The 16,487-nt window shown below is 44.6% G+C and overlaps 1 protein-coding gene across 4 annotated transcripts in view; it reads left to right on the forward strand.

Annotated features, from left to right (window-relative positions):
- Positions 1–16,487, forward strand: part of CHD5 (chromodomain helicase DNA binding protein 5) — a 110,393-nt gene that overhangs the window by 63,366 nt on the left and 30,540 nt on the right. For all 4 annotated transcript variants that reach the window (XR_009759493.1, XM_061601106.1, XM_061601107.1 and 1 more), the window contains exons 22-30: positions 472–589; positions 2,230–2,354; positions 5,467–5,698; positions 6,151–6,276; positions 7,168–7,340; positions 9,537–9,711; positions 13,221–13,313; positions 14,621–14,709; positions 15,973–16,106. Coding sequence is in view for 3 of the 4 variants with exons in the window: in XM_061601106.1 (XP_061457090.1) it covers positions 472–589; positions 2,230–2,354; positions 5,467–5,698; positions 6,151–6,276; positions 7,168–7,340; positions 9,537–9,711; positions 13,221–13,313; positions 14,621–14,709; positions 15,973–16,106 (1,265 nt within the window). In the remaining variant the exon portion in view is untranslated. The remainder of the gene's footprint in view (positions 1–471; positions 590–2,229; positions 2,355–5,466; positions 5,699–6,150; positions 6,277–7,167; positions 7,341–9,536; positions 9,712–13,220; positions 13,314–14,620; positions 14,710–15,972; positions 16,107–16,487) is intronic.

The following is a 16,487-nucleotide window of genomic DNA, read 5'->3' on the forward strand; positions in this document are numbered from 1 at the left end:
AAGCCCCTTAAGAACAGTGTATTTCAAACTTCTGATGGTTAAAGCACACATGCTTTTTTTTGCTGAATTCAAACTGGATGAAACTTCACTTTTTACACCTGAAATGGTTACAGAGTGAGTTAAGAGCCTACCCATTCTCACTGGAGCTGCCCCCCTGTGTTTCTGCATGAGTCAGTGTTCTGGACAAGTCCCTGACTGGAAGCTTGGAGTAATGACTCATGCAGAGATGCAACAAGTGGCCTCCTTTGAGGGCAGACCACTTTCCTAAGTCTCTGCATCAGGCAGAGTTGCCATCTCTCAGCGGAGCCTAATCGAAAGGAGGCAAGGCTAGAACAGCAACTCACACAGAAATGCAGTCGGCCACCTCTTCTGTGGGTGGTACTTGGGCCTTAAAGGAGCCACTAATTGTTTTTCTTTTTATTTCAGGTGGTGCGCTAGTTCACAGTCTGATTTTTATTTTTATTTTGCTAGATGACAAAAATGCTGGACTTGTTGGAGGATTTCTTGGAATACGAGGGCTATAAATATGAGCGGATTGATGGTGGGATTACTGGAGGACTGAGGCAGGAAGCCATCGACAGGTTTAATGGTACTCTACTTTGGGTATTTCCATTCGGGTTGCAAGTTGTGCTCCAACCTGCAGATGCTGGTGGCATGTGGCCGGAATGCAGGGGGGAACCAGCCAGCATTCAGGACTGTGGAAAGCTTGCAAGACTTGATGTCCTTCCATGGATGAGCAGCCGGCATTGTCTCTAGGGGGGCTGCAAGCTTTGTAGGGTTAAGTGGGGGTGGGTCCCAGCATTAATTGCACAGGGTAATGTTTTAATTAGTGGGTTTGTTAAATTTCTCTAAAGGAGGAGCTGTGTTTAACAGCTGCAGTAGAAAACCTGAGGAGGCCCCTTAAAGACAAACCGATTTATTGTAGTTTGTGTTTTTGTCAAGTGGATTTCCCTCATGCATCTGATAAAATGGACTCTGCAGTCCATAAAAGCATATGCCATAATAAATTTGGTCGTCTTTACGGGGCCACAAAACCCTTTCCTGGGTTAGTTTAAGAAGGGCACACTTAATACCCAAGGCTATTTCGTTACCCTAAGAAAATGAAAATATTAAATGTGGCCTTTTCATCTGACAAGAGACAAGAGAGCTTAGTCAATTCTTGCTTATTTGAAATAAGCAAGAGATTATTTAGTTGTTACAGTTTTTGGATCCTCAGATGTGGCAGCTGGGGGCATCACGGCACCTTCAGACACCCTTTGGCACCCACCAAAGCCCCTTGCCAGATTCATTTTTTTTGCGGGGGAGGTGGCCTGCCCTTTTGTTTTGTCTCTGTTTTATTTCGTTTTGGAGTAGGTGTTCCTTTGGTTTCCAAATGCCCCCGAGCACTAAAGAGGTTGGGAACCCATGTTATTTGGCTGAATTATATTAAACTAGCGCAGTTTATGTTCAGGTTGTTCATTTGTTCAAGCCTTTAAAGAGGGGTTATGTTAGCTGTCCTGGCCTTGGCTGGCAGGCCTTGCTGGTCCAACTGCAATTCCTTCTTTTAGCTATAGCTGGTTGTGGGTGAACAGGCCTGACGTCTCCCAGATTCAGCCACCGGTCTGGGATCAAGTCCCAGCACTTTAGTTATGCCTATTTGATTTATGCACCATTTAACATGTTGCCTTGGGCCTCATGTGGGCAAAATACCAAATGGGTCTCTGTAATGCGAGTGAGTGGAAGAAGAGATGGGGATGACTTTCCCAACTCTGGAAGATGGGAAGGAGGCAAGCCCAGAGCAGGGTCTCATGCAGAGACACAGTGGACAGCCTCTTCTGCAGGCAGGACGCTCCAGGATCACTAGAGCATTTCTTTACGTCATTTTAGCTACTTTTCATGGTATGCTAGTAGTTCCCCTGTGGCTCATTGTTTGAGAGTGATGGGCTTAAACCAGCATACAATGCATTCTCTTCTACTGCTGACATAACCTGACAGTCTATCTGGCTGCAAGTAGGGCTCCCAGCACCCCAAAAGGTTGCCTGTTTCTCCTGTGCCTGGCCTTAATTCATCCCCCTCTTTGTCTGCCACTAACTGATCTTGGCTCCTTCTTCCCCCTTGTAGTCAGAAACACTTCTTGGATGCTGCCACCTCCGCGCTGTCGTTACTAACCCTGAACGCCTTTTCTGTCTCCCCCTCCCTCTCGCCTCTTCCCCAACCCCTCGCAACCATGTTGGATTTTGTCATTCTCAGCTCCTGGAGCCCAGCAATTCTGTTTCCTGCTCTCCACCCGAGCCGGCGGTTTGGGCATAAACCTTGCAACGGCAGACACAGTCATAATTTACGATTCTGACTGGAATCCCCACAATGACATCCAGGTTAATTCTGTTGATTCTCCCTTTGCGTTCATACCCCTGGAATTAAAATGCACCCCACTCGCATCCGCCATCTTCCAATCTCCCATCCTCCTTTGGCTGTCCTCACCTCATTGTTCACACATGCACATAGCCTGCACACACACACCTGTGCCATCTTGCTGGTGTTTCTCAGACGCTTCCCCTCCTTACCTCCAAAACAAGCGGCTTTCCTGTTTCCTGGAAATTCGTGGCTTCTTTTCTGAGTGCGCTTTCCCCTCCCTCATCCTTATGTATAAATCTCCTCTTCCCCTTTTTCTCACAAGGAAATATTTTCCCAGCTGCTTATTACTGTTTTTCCTGCTGGTATTTAATGTTGCTTCAGTATTTGCTTCTAATGTTGCCTATTTTATTGGCGGCTTAAACATCCAGGTGCCTAAAATAGGGTTTTTTTAATAATAATAAATTTATTGGTATTAGCCAACGGCCATGACAAATACATTAAAATATACAAGTGTACAAAAAGTCATTTTTCAAACATTACAGGAGTTTCCATCGAAAGGCGCACTTTTCGGACTATACAGACGAGAAGCCTTATTGTAACTAAGTTAGTCTCTATGTTATTGTTTAGCTCTTTTGCTTAGTTTTTTGATGTCCTTGATGTTTTATATGTTTTTGCTTTGTACGTCGCTCAGAGTGGCTGGGTAACCAGCCAGATGAGCGACTAATAAATCGAATAAATAAATAAATAAATAAAAATACAGGTAAATTACCATAGGCAGACTCAGCTTCAACTTAAAACTCTGAATCTCCAAGATTAGAATCATAGAATAGTAGAGTTGGAAGGGGCCTAAAAGGCCATCAAGTCTAATCCCCTGCTCAATGCAGGAATCCAAATCGAAGCATTCCCGACAGATGGCTGTCCAGCTGCCTCTTGAAGGCCTCCAGTGTCGGAGAGCCCACTACCTCTCTAGGTAATTGGTTCCATTGTCGTACGGCTATAACAGTTAGGAAGTTTTTCCTGATGTCCAGTCGAAATCTGGCTTCCTGCCACTTGAGCCCATTATTCCGTGTCCTGCACTCGGATTGACTTAAAATAGTTTATAATTTAGAGTGAATGCGACTAACTGAATTTGTTTATTCCACTCATTGAAAAAAAGACTGACAAAAGTCACTGGCTTGTAGCCAGCTATGTTTTACTCAGACAAGGCTCACTGAAATTAATAACCAGAAGTTGCTCATATTTATTAATTTCACTGGGCCAACTCTGAATAGGACTAGCACTAGATGCAACCCATAACCTTAAATTTAGCCTGCCTGCTTAAACACACCCGACATTTAGTTATTTCTGGAGGAACGCAACCATTTTTGTAAAGCTGCTTCTCCATCTCCTCTGATTGCATTTCACAAATAGATCCACTTATTTGTCATTAATAGAGTGCCACCGTGGCAGCTTTTGGAGATACCTGGGCAAAAAGAGACAGGTCCCTGCCGGCAAAGAGCTTACAGTCTAAGTTGGGGGGGGTAACAACAGAGGGGGGCGGAAGAGGACAGATCACATTTGCAAGCCTGAGTTTGTAATTGTTTTCTCACTTTCTTTTATAAGCCAACATGTGGACCTTGATTGACCAGAATGCATAACAAATATACAGAGCTTTAAATCCGTCTAGATCACCTTCTGCCTTTGCCCAGCAGCCAAAATACGAAGCAAGGAGATGAGCTGGAGGCACCAAGGAAAAAAACATATCTCAGTTTGGCCCAGTGCATTTTGACGGTGGTGGTGGTGGTGGAATGCAAATATTTAAAAAATAGACTGTCCACCAACATTATCTAAAATGCTTATACAGAAATGGGCAACAGATCAGTTCCATATACCTGGGTAATGGTTGTTGGCTTCAAAGGTCTGATGGACCAAGTGCCCATATGGATTTAAGAGTCTCATTGTTCTAGGTTGTATGTTTGCTTTAGTAATTTGTTTATTAATTATATTATAGAGAGAGGGCCTCCTGCAGATATCTTATCAAATATGCAAATATCAGGAGTTCTGTTCCACACAACATAGGAAGTGGCACCTACCTTTTGGAATTCCCTCCCCTTAAATATCAGACAGGCGCCATCTCTGTTATCTTTTCGGCTCCTGCTGAAGACCTTCCTCTTTCAACAAGCCTTTTAAGTAGAGACCTTATCCCAGTCTGTGTCTGGGTTGAAACTGCTTTTTAAGATGTTTTAAAAACTTTTTTTACAAAAAGATGTTTTTAAAGATGTTTTGTTTAAATATATTTTAAAGTCAGTTTTTATGATGTTTTACAGTGTTTGTGGTGTTTTTGTTTGCCGCCCTGGGCTCCTACTGGGAGGAAGGGATATATATATATAGAGAGAGAGAGAGAGAGAGAGAGTTTTGAAAGCATATGTAGGTATATGTATATACTTCTTTTGACATTTGTATACTGCTGTTCTGTATCAAATTCATTCAAGGCAGCTTTCAAAGAATACAGTTAGGAGAGAATGCAATAGAACAGTTTTGTTCCAGGATTTTGGCACCCAGTTAGTTTTCCTCCCTGGTTCTTCATCAGAGATTCAGATCTTGGAATTTGGATTTGAATTTGTAGCTGGCAGGATTTTGCATGGGTGTCAGAAAAAAAGCAGGCAAGCGACCAAGGAAGGGGGTAACAGGAGGAGAGAGAAGGGATGGTCCCACCCACCTTTGGCCCCACTCACAGTCAGCATGTGGTCCCCAAGAGATTTACTGCCAAGGGGATGTTGTCCCCATTCTAGGGAGCGGTGATGGTGCCCTGCTTTAACTGGGAGTTCACGCTGGAAGTTGTTACAGAAGTGCCTGGCTCTCCCATGCAATGAGATAGAAGGATTGCTGAATGCGGAAAGCCTTTAAAAACCATTTTTTCCAGATGAAAGGGAGACAGAGCTAAGCTGGGTGTGTGAGCCGCAGCTGCCAGCAGGTTTGAGGCCTGGGATTTCCTATCTCCCCTCTTCTGGTGATAGTGAAGGAGGTTTGCCCTCAGCCAATCTCTTGATATGGGGAGAGGGAGGCTCCCTTTCCAGGGGGTGCCAGGGAGGTCTGGGACGGGAGCTCAGTCTTTTCTGTCATTCTGAAGCACCTCGTGTCTCATCCATCCAGGCGTTCAGCCGAGCCCATCGGATTGGGCAGAATAAGAAGGTGATGATCTATCGCTTTGTGACGAGGGCCTCTGTTGAGGAACGCATCACCCAGGTGGCCAAGAGGAAGATGATGTTGACGCATTTGGTGGTGCGCCCGGGCCTTGGCTCCAAGTCGGGCTCCATGACGAAGCAAGAGCTGGATGACATCCTGAAGTTTGGAACAGAGGAACTCTTCAAGGACGATGTTGAGGGTGAGATGACAAAGCTCTGGTCGAGTGTCTAAAGGGTATATGGGAGGGTGGTAATGGGGCCCAGCAACGATGGGGGACCCCTACCAAGTCTACGCAGGGCAAGTTCCATAGATGGGGTGAGTGTCAGCTGTGATTGAAGTCTATGAAATTTATGAGGAATTGCTGATGAGTTTGCTTGTTTTCCTTCTCTCTCCCCATTGCTCTTCCCTTTTCTACCGTCTCTGTTAGATTTAGGGTAAGGAACTGTGGGCTGGAACTGTGTGGGTTTTTAAAATCTTTATCCAGTGCAAAGAAAACTTTGGGCACATTGTGAACAATAACAACAATAACAACAAGCTCTTGCCTTCGTTTGGCTTAGCGGGTCCAGGTTACTGTGAGAAGTGGGGCTGTCAGGGGGCTCCTGTTGCTCTGGTACAAAGCTGTATGGCTTCCATTTCTCCTCTTGCTCCCAGGGATGATCTCTCAGGGCCAGCGGATTGGCATGCCTGAGGTGGTGGCCCCTTTCACAGAGGCACCGGCCTCCAAAGGGGGGACAGTGACTCCCACCGTGAAGAAGAAACACGGCACCACTCCACCAGGTACATGAAGGACGAAAGGCACAAATTTGTCTGGAGTTTCGTCATAAGAACCTAAGCAGAGTCTGGCTGCTGGATGAGGCCATAGGCCGTCTAGTCCAGCGTCCTTTTCTTACAGTGGCCAGCCAGGTGCCTCTGGGAGGCTTGCAAGCAGGACCTGCGCACAAGAGCGCTGTCCCCACGTGCCATTCCCAGCAATTGGCATTCAGAGGCATGCTACGCCCAACAGTGGAGGCAGAACGCAGCCATGATGGCTAGTAGACATTGACAGCCTTGTCCTCCATGAATTTGTGTCATCTGCTGGTAAAGCCATCCAGGCTGGCAGCAAATGCCATAGTTCAACCATGCTCTGTGTAAGAAGTCCTTTATGTCTCTCCAGAGTCTTCCAACATTCCGCTTCGTTGGATGGGCCCCAATGCGTTCTAACGTAGGAGAGAGGGAGAAAAAAGTTGATCAACTTTCTCCACATCACACACAATCTTATACACCTCTGTCGCGTCTCCCCTTACTCACCTTTTTCTAAATTAAAAAGCCCTAAACATTGTAACCTTTCCCTAATGCCCCAGGCCCTTGATCAGTTTGGTGGCCCTTTTAGGTGCCAGCTCTGAGATATCCTTTTTGAGGTGGAACGCCCAGAACTGTACACAGTATTCCAAGTGTGGTCCCACACTTCTTCCCACTTGTGGAGGTTTGGAGGGAATGAAATACCCGTGGAACCTTTCTTTCAGGGCAAGGCAAAGGCAGGCCAGTTTTTCAAGGAAGGCGGCAGCAGGAGCCATTTGCCCCGTGTTTAAACCTGCGCCCAGGAAGCATCGCATGTTTGGGTGTCATGAAAATTGAGCTCGGTTTTCATGTTTGGTTCTTTGCCTTTCCGTTTTCTTTCCTTCCTCCCAGGTGACAATAAGGATGTCGAAGACAGCAGCGTGATCCATTATGACGACGCGGCCATCTCGAAGCTCCTTGACCGGAACCAGCATGCCACCGACGACACGGAGCTGCAGAACATGAACGAGTATCTCAGCTCTTTTAAAGTGGCTCAGTATGTTGTGAGAGAAGAGGATGGTGTGGTAATGTGCCCTGCGTCATGGATTTCCTTTCGGTCTTTTCAATTAGTTTGTTTATTTCAGGATGTGTGTGTGTGTGTGTGTGTGTTTAAATTGTGTATGGCACGCTAAAATCTACATTCATACCCCCCAGTTTATAACACAGTACAAATAAACTTTATTTATTTATTTATTACATTTATATACCGCCCCATAGCCGAAGCTCTCTGGGCGGTTTACAGCAATTAAAAACAATAAAAACAAATATACAAATCTTAAAACACAAAAAACAATTTAAAAACACAATTTAAAACTTACTGAACACTTTAATGATGGCAACACCCAGCCACCATTGGAGTTTATCCTCCATCCCAGCTAGTTTTTAAACTTCCTAGCTTTGGGAACCTTTCCTAAGTGTGTGCCAAGACGTTTCCTGTATGGCAACCATGCAGGTCTTTGACATGGGAACCCTGTATGTTGCAGAGGATTCTGGGAAGTGCCCTAGGGGCCCCATAATTCATTCAGGGTGTTGGGCAAGCTTGTTGGGGCTTACAGTTGAGTGGGCAAAAGAGACACAGTAATTGCTCCATATGAATTGTGAGTGTCCCATTAGTAATGATGATGGCTGTGGTCTCCCACCCCTCCAGGGGTCATCAACAACCTTCTTGGAGTAGGAAGCACATTTCAAATTTTGAGAATGTTGTGGGTGCCAGTCACACAATGACTGCCATGGAGGCATGGCGTAACAAAAAATTAGACAGAGTACTGTCATTGCTACTCCCCCCCCCCGACCTCCCAGACAACCTCATGTTTGCCATGGGAAGTCAGCTACATTCTGCTGGTTGGCATTGCGCAGATTGTGTTAAAGGCACAAGAACCCTATTTGCCTCAATGCTGACCCTAAACTAAAGCCTAGGCTACCATCCGGTACCTCCTTACCTGTACCCACTGAGTAGACATGTATTGCATTGTACTATAAGCTAACTATACAGTGAATTCTTAACGTAGTGCTGCCTAGATGTCAGCTCCTGCACAGCAGGAGACATGCCTAATCCTCTTTGCAAAGTTTTCGTAGTCCTCAAATGCAAAGATGTATCACTGAACACCAAAGTCAGGATCATTCAGACCATGGTATTCCCAATCTCTATGTATGGATGTGAAAGTTGGACAGTGAAAAAAACGGATAAGAGAAAAATCAACTCATTTGAAATGTGGTGTTGGAGGAGAGCTTTGCGGATATCACGGACTGCGAAAAAGACAAATAATTGGGTGTTAGAACAAACCAAACCAGAACTGTCACTAGAAGCTAAAATGATGAAACTGAGGTTATCATACTTTGGACACATAATGAGAAGACATGATTCACTAGAAAAGACAATAATGCTGGGAAAAACAGAAGGGAGTACAAAAAGAGGAAGGCCAAACAAGAGATGGATTGATTCCATAAATGAAGCCACAGACCTGAACTTACAAGATCTGAACAGGGTGGTTCATGACAGATGCTCTTGGAGGTCATTGATTCATAGGGTCACCATAAATCGTAATCAACTTGAAGGCACAGAACAACAACAACAATTGGGGAGGGGGTTCTTTAACATCCATGCGCACTTATTGTGTGTAGTAGTACCTGCAGAAAATAACTTCTAGGAAGTGCAGTACCTGATCTCAGATGAACCCACCACAGGACGGATTGCAAGATTGGTTGCTAGGGGAAAAAAGGAAGGGCAAACTATGTAGATTCCAAGAACTACTAGAAAGTAAGACTGGATAAGGAAAAGTGCAGTAAGAGGAGAGGGGGAAACAGTAGCTCTTTCGAACTCCAGGGATGCCTGGTGTCTAAAAAACTCACTTATCAGTCACAGCTCTGACTTCACTCATTGGCTAAAAACATTGACAAGCCAGCAGCAACCAGGCAGGCTCATTTCACAGAAACTACTTAGAAGGGTACCTGCACATTTTGCTTCATAACTTTCTTTCTAGGAGTGCTAGAGACTTACTTTTTAAAAAAATGAAAGCTCAGATTCTGGGCTACCTGCTGTAACTGGTGTGCTGTAGCTGTCTTCAGGCCTGTTTCTTTTGCTGTCTTTTCCGTCGATCACAGGACACAGCCCTGCTTTTCTGCCAGTCTGAAGGAGAGCCAAGCGTCTTCTTTGGGAGTAGTTTGTTTCTTATCCAAGCTGTGGGCTGAGAGTTTTCCCTTGTTCTTTCTTCTGGTTGCAGGAGGAGGTTGAACGTGAAATCATCAAGCAGGAGGAGAATGTGGACCCTGACTACTGGGAGAAGCTTCTGAGGCACCACTATGAACAACAGCAAGAGGACCTGGCCCGCAACCTGGGGAAAGGGAAGAGAGTCCGTAAGCAGGTCAACTACAATGATGCATCACAGGAGGACCAAGGTAAGGCTGCGTCCAGGGTTGGTGAACCTGTTGTCCTCTGGATGCTGTTTGGCTCCCAACAGCCCTGCCCACCGTGGCCAGTAGCCAGAGGCAGATGATGGGAGTTCTGGTCCAGCAGCATCTAGAGGCTTGTTACCCCTGCTGTAGGGGCCAAATGGACCCTTCTCACAAACACATTTACCTGTCCTATCCCAGTGGAACCTTTGTGGACTTTAAAAATAATCACACAAAAACCAGTTATTCATGGGCAGTCTCTCCAGGTTGTGGATTGGAGATGGTTCCATATTTATGAGCTTTGTCAGCGTTCAGAAAGAAAAAGAATTTTTTTAAAAAGCTTCATCTCTTCTCTGAGAGTTCCCTACCGGTTCATATACTGAATTTAAGGATAGCCAACCAGGGGCCCTCCAGACATTTTGGACTACAACTTCATCAGCCCCAACTTGCATGGCCAATGGCCAGGGATGATGAGAGTTAAAGTCCAAAGTACCTGGAGGGCACCACGTTGACTATCCCCGATTTAATTATTTGCAACTTTTTTTATACTGCATATCAACCAAAAGTTCTCTGGGTAGTGTACATTTTCAAAAAAAAACCATGCAGTATAAAATACATTATGGATGTAAAATCAAAACCAAGGTTTTGCAGCAGCATCAGAATAAAAGGAAAGTGAAAACACCCAACAGTGGTGCCGTTGATCAACAAAGCACTAAAATAGAGGTGCCTAAACTGTCCCTCTGGATGGTGGTGGATGGGATGGCATCCCAGCTTGCCTGAATCCTGGGCGGGGGGGGGGTGAGTTCCTGACCAAACAGACCAAAGAGTCCCCCTCTGCTCACTCACCCTTCCCTGCAGATCTTTCTGCTGCCACTAGGTAAAAACTGTCTTTTACCAACCAGCTCCTACAAAGCTGTCTTTTACCAACCAGCCTAAAATGCTCTTTGTGACAACTCAAGGACAACTTGAGTTAGTGGTGTCTAACTTGGCTTTAGACATGGCTGGTGTATAAATGGAGACCCACAATTTTAATGAAACAAGGATAAAAAGTTTACTAAAAAGTCAAAAAGGTAATTATTAGGAAAAAGATTTAACACAGGAATAGTTACAGCAGGGGTTGCCAACATTTTGGACCAGAGGGCACATTTCAAATTTTGAGAGAATACTGAGGGCACCAGTCACAAAATGGCTGACAAGGGGGCGTGGCATAAGACAAAATTCAGGTCATGGTGATGCTTTTCCCGTAATTGTATTTCCATAAGAGAAAAGGCTTGACCTGTTGAAAATTCTGCCTATCATACAACTGTTAAAGGCACAAGAGCCCTATTTTTCCCCAATGCCAACCTTAAACTAAAGCCTAGGCTGCCATCCTGTACTCGCTTACCTGGAGGTAAGCCCCATTAAACACAAAGACTTACTTCTGAGTAGAAATGTATACCATTGTACTATAAGTTAACTGTACAGTGAATTCTTCACGAGTCCCTGGTCTTTAGCTTCTGCAAAGCAGGAGGCATGCCTAAGCCTCTTTGCAAGGTTTTCACATTTGCTTTTTTGGGGGAGGGGGATTCACCCATACTTATTCTGTAGTAGTATCTGCAGAAAAATAATTTCTAGGCACTATCTGATCTCAGGCGAACCCAGCACAGGATTGAACCCCACCTTCACAAACAATGTCAGCCGATTGACAGGTGGGAGTGGTTTGAATAAAATGGCTTCATGTGGCAAATTGGGACCCCCTGGGGGGCCAAGATGGGGCCATGGGCCAGAGGTTCCGCACCCCTGGTTTAACTGTTCCCTCAAACTTACAGTCCCTCATATCATGGTAAGTTTCTTGCACAGTTGATTCATGTCTCTCCCGCATGCCTGAGGGCTTTTTTCTGGAATTCCCCCACGAATCTGAATCTCAAAGAAGTCACCGACTAATTGTAGCCTGGAGACCCCTTTGATTTGTATTGCAATTCACACACATTTCTAAGGCTTCCAGGAAAACAATGGTCTCTCTCTCTCTTTGATACACTGAGTTTATCAACTAGGTTTTAATTGTATGTGTCTTTTATCTGGAAGCCGCCGTGAGTTCCAATTTGAAAAAACGGCGGGGTATAAATAAAGTTAATAAATAAATAAATAAATAAACCTTTTTAATTAAAATGTGACACTTACCAATTTGTTCTTCTGGATGGAGAAAGTCAACAACTGAACCCATAATGCCCAACACAGATCCCATACAGGATTTATATTTTATTACAGTGCATTTCCTTCACATTGGACTACAAATCCCATTATTTATTTATCTATTTGAGGTCTTTATGTACTGCTTGATCGCTGAAGTTTCTAAGTGGTGGATAGAAAAATTACAGAAAAAAGCATACAATGGATAAAATCAATTAAAGTTAATCATAAAAACACAGAACTTCCTTAAAATACCTGGTGGAATAGAAAGGTCTTTGTCAAATGTCGGAAGTTCAGCATGGAAGGGGCTTGTTTAATCTCAACCAGGAGGAAATTCTACAGGATTGGGCCCATAGTACTGGGGTTGGGCCCACAGTACACAGCACAGCTTCTAGTGGATGAGAGTTGTGCATCTGAGCCATCAGGGACCACTAACAGAATCTCCTCTGAATTATCACTGAACACTGGTCATGCTGGCAGTGACTGAGGGGAGTTGGGAGCCACACCTGGGCAGCTGCAGGTTAGCCACTGCTGCACCAAAACATGTCTTTAAAGCTGGAAAACATAAAGGTCCTCACCTGACATTGAAATACCATGACGAAGGTGCATATTAGCACATGAAGGCACATGTTGGCACATTTGACCCCTGGAAGTTAAAATTTGATTTCACTTGATCCAGCATTTAACTCTGCAGCATGCGAACCACATGGAAAATCACCCCCCCTCCCCTTCAACAAGCAAACATTTTCTGGGAACAAGAGAGCTTTAGATCTGGATGGTGGTGGTGTTGTTGGTGGGAAATGCATCAAAAGTTTGCAAACGCCAGTCAAGAGAATTAGCTGGTACCAATGTGGTGTAGTGGTTAGAGTGTTGGACTGGGAACTGGAGACCAGGGTTTAAATCCCTGCTTGGCCATAAAGCTCACTTGGGTGGCCTTGGGCTCTCACCGTCTCTCAGCCTAACCGCTACCTCACTGGGTTGTTGTGAGGATCAAATTAGGAGTTTGGGAACTGTGCTTGCACGCCACCTTGAGCTCCTTGAAGGAAAGGTGGGTTTGTCAGTTTGTTTATTATTTTTTAAAATAAAATGTTTATATCACTTGATATAATAAAAATCTAAGCAGCTTACATAAAAAGGACAGTGCAACAACAGTCAATATATTTATTATTTTTTTTAAAAAAACTAGAAAACAAGGAGATAAAACACAGCCCAAAGTGGTAGAGTCCGTTCAATCCCTTGAGGACTTCACCACTTCGTTCTGCTGCCTGTTTTTGCCCAGTCCTAAGCCCCATACGATTGAACCTCCCACTTCTCCCTGTCGAGACCTCCTTCTCCTCTGTTGGCAGAGTGGCAGGATGAGCTGTCAGACAATCAGTCTGAGTACTCCATCGGCTCTGAAGATGAGGATGAAGACTTTGAGGAGCGGCCGGAAGGTCAGAGTGAGTTGGACATTTATTATTTTGCCGGCACTTGCCCTTTTTCCTCTTCGGTGATTTGTGCCAGGCATCTCCTGTTTTTGACCCTTTGAGGTTGCCTCACCCTGGCAGACCTTTCAGGGATGCGAATGGACACCTGCAAAGGGTCATCAGCTCTGCCATCTGTGGAGTTTATTGTGGCCACCGGAGCAAGGTAAAATGGGGTGCAATCAAAAGTAATGGTCAATGGCCAGCAAGAAAAGCGGGGGGACCAGATGTTCCAAGTTGCTTAGCGCAGTCACCTTGAATCTATCTTTTAAACCCAGCATGCAACATTCCATATAGATCCCACCCACCCAATCTTCGCTTAGACCAGCCTTCCCCAAGCTGATGCCCTCCAGATGTTTGGGATGAAAACTCCCATCAGCCCCAGCCAGCAAGGCCATTTTGGACTACAACTCTCATCAGCCCAAGCAGGCACAACTGTTCTGGCTTCGGCTGATGTGAGTTACAGTCCAAAACATCTCAAGAGCACCAGTGTGGGGATGGGTGACCTAAACTGACTCAGTGGAAAGGAGGATAACGTTCTTTCGGTTTTGACAGTTCTGTTCAAGAGAGGATTGCTAACATTATCTCTCCTACATAATTATTAAAGATAAAAGGTCTCCGTTCTCCTTGCATGCACTTTCTCTTTTTTTAAAATCTCTTTCTTTCCTTCATAAGCCCCCTGAACAACAAAGGACATGGTGGTGCAACTTTTGAGTCCCGTTTTAAGTTGGAGCATGCCCCACTTTGTCTGTCTTCCTGGCTCACAGTAAAGACCAGGAGCTGATAGCCAAAGCCTGACCCAGAAGCCTTTCGTCTGTGCAGAGCTGAATGGTGGCACACAGCCGATCTTGGACCTTCACACATGTTCAAGACCCACTGCAGGATTGAGTCCAAATGCCAAAAGAGCCTGGCATTCACAGATGCTGATTTTTAGTTTTGGTGGGCAAAACCTAAGAAGGTTGATTATGGGTGGATCTCAGTGCTGAATATTGCTCCCCTATATCCTGGATTGTGTTGTTGCAGTGATTTTGGGGAGGCAGACATTCTGTGGTATGGTGTGAAGAATTCAACTTCAAGTTTTCATTTTTGCCCCTCCCAAAAAGCAAAATTCTAGTCCTTGTTAGCCTACCATAGTATCATATATTTATTTTTAAAGTGCCCTAGAATGTTTAGCATGCCCCCCAACTCCCACAGGATGCTTTTGAGGCCACGGTTCCCTCCTAGGATTTTTCCTTTTCAGTGGCATCAGCCTATTGACACAGGATTTATCGGATGTTCTCTAGGTGGTCGGAGGCAGTCCCGCAGGCAGCTGAAGAGTGACAGGGACAAGCCCCTCCCACCATTATTGGCGAGAGTCGGCGGGAACATTGAGGTAAGTCTCAGACACCATTATTTGTGTTGTGCTCAGAGGGCACAGCCAGGCAATCCAGGGCTTGATCCAGCATTGCCCCTTTGTTCTGGGCATGTGAGGCGAAGGCTGAGAATGCATGTTGTGTCTAGGGATGGGATCCGTTGGCTAGTGTTGCTTTCAAACCATTCTGTCAACCTAACAGGCTGATATCAATTCAAGGTCATTTGTTCTCCACTAGCTGCCGTTTTATTGATCCGTGTTTTTGCTTTGGCAAAAATATTAATATCAATGTTTTTAAAGGAGATATCAGTAATTTTAAAGGAAACGTCAATAATTTGAAAGGAAATATCAGTAAATGAAAAAGGAAATAGCAATAAAATTATCCTATTGATATTTTAGACATGGTTTTTTTTTGAGATTTCAAAATTTATTTCATTATTTCAACATTACAATTCATTAAGAAAAAGAAAAAAACAAACAGAACTAAGCTTAATTAATTTACAAACTATAAATTACAACCAGGAATGGATAAAACATAATTTTGTGTACATAACCAATATATATTGCTTCATTTTTTAGTACATTATAGGTGTGTTAAATTACTTTACCAGTTTGTTCCATATATTCAGGGAATGAGACTTTCCAGCTGATTAGTTGAACTCATTGCTTCTTTTTGCCACAAACTTCTATTCATCTTTGTCAAACTTCCACATAAACTGAGGGTATTGGGTACCTGTGTATAGTCGTTTCTATAAGAAATGTCCTGCCATATTGCTAAAAATTGATCTTGTGTAGTTTGTGCCCTAGATGCCAGCTTATGACATACTTTCTCCAGCAGGGCTGTTTGCCATACCTTCTTAAACTCCACAAATTTAATACCTTCCAATGCTTCGCTATCAGTGCCTTTGAGGCTGTCAATAAATGTGTGACCAGCTCTTTATTTTTTTATCTCTCTATCAGCACTGATGAACAGATTCAAAGGAGTGAAATAAGGAGAAATATTTTGTTTATTAATGGGATTTCTGGGGGGAAAACCTTCTCCCAAAAGGATTTAACTTTTATACATTCCCACCACATGTGGTTCTGGGTGCCAATCCTTTGGAGGTGGATGTCCCCCCCCCCCAAAAAAATAGCAGTTGGAAATCACTATATAACTATCTGATCCACAGTGATAGAGAATAAGCAAACAAATGGAAAATTTGGTATCAAATCCGAATGGTGTGGAATTCTAGCACACCCCTAGTTGTGCCCTTCCCTCCTTCCCCTTCCTACCTCTCTTTGCAGGTGTTGGGCTTTAACGCCCGTCAGCGGAAAGCATTCTTGAATGCCATTATGCGCTGGGGGATGCCACCTCAGGATGCCTTCAACTCCCACTGGCTTGTGCGGGATCTCCGTGGGAAAAGTGAAAAGGAGTTCAGGTACTGGGATGCCCCACAGATCCTGTCTCTTCCTGCCCTCAGCCCATTTTGGAGTCATCATCAGGCGACAGAGAAAGAAGGGACTTCTGCGGAATTGACCTGATTTTCCTTCAGTTTTGCTTAATGTTGGCACACTGCAGACTAGAACAGGGGTAGGGGGTAGACTTCAAGCCCGTGGGATCCACTTTGTATTTTTACTAGAATCCCAAGATCCCCCAACTAGAGCTACAGGCAAAAGACACAGAACTTTGGTTTGATTACTGGTACTGAGCTGAGCTCACAGCCCTTCCACACAAAGGTCCATCCCTGGTTAGCTCAAGGTTTCTTCGTTTAAGCAGTCTAATTTAGGGGGCAGAGGAGTCATTGTGACTTTTAAACCGG

Source organism: Rhineura floridana, chromosome 18, assembly GCF_030035675.1.
Source record: "Rhineura floridana isolate rRhiFlo1 chromosome 18, rRhiFlo1.hap2, whole genome shotgun sequence".
Taxonomy (NCBI): Eukaryota; Metazoa; Chordata; class Lepidosauria; order Squamata; family Rhineuridae; genus Rhineura; species Rhineura floridana.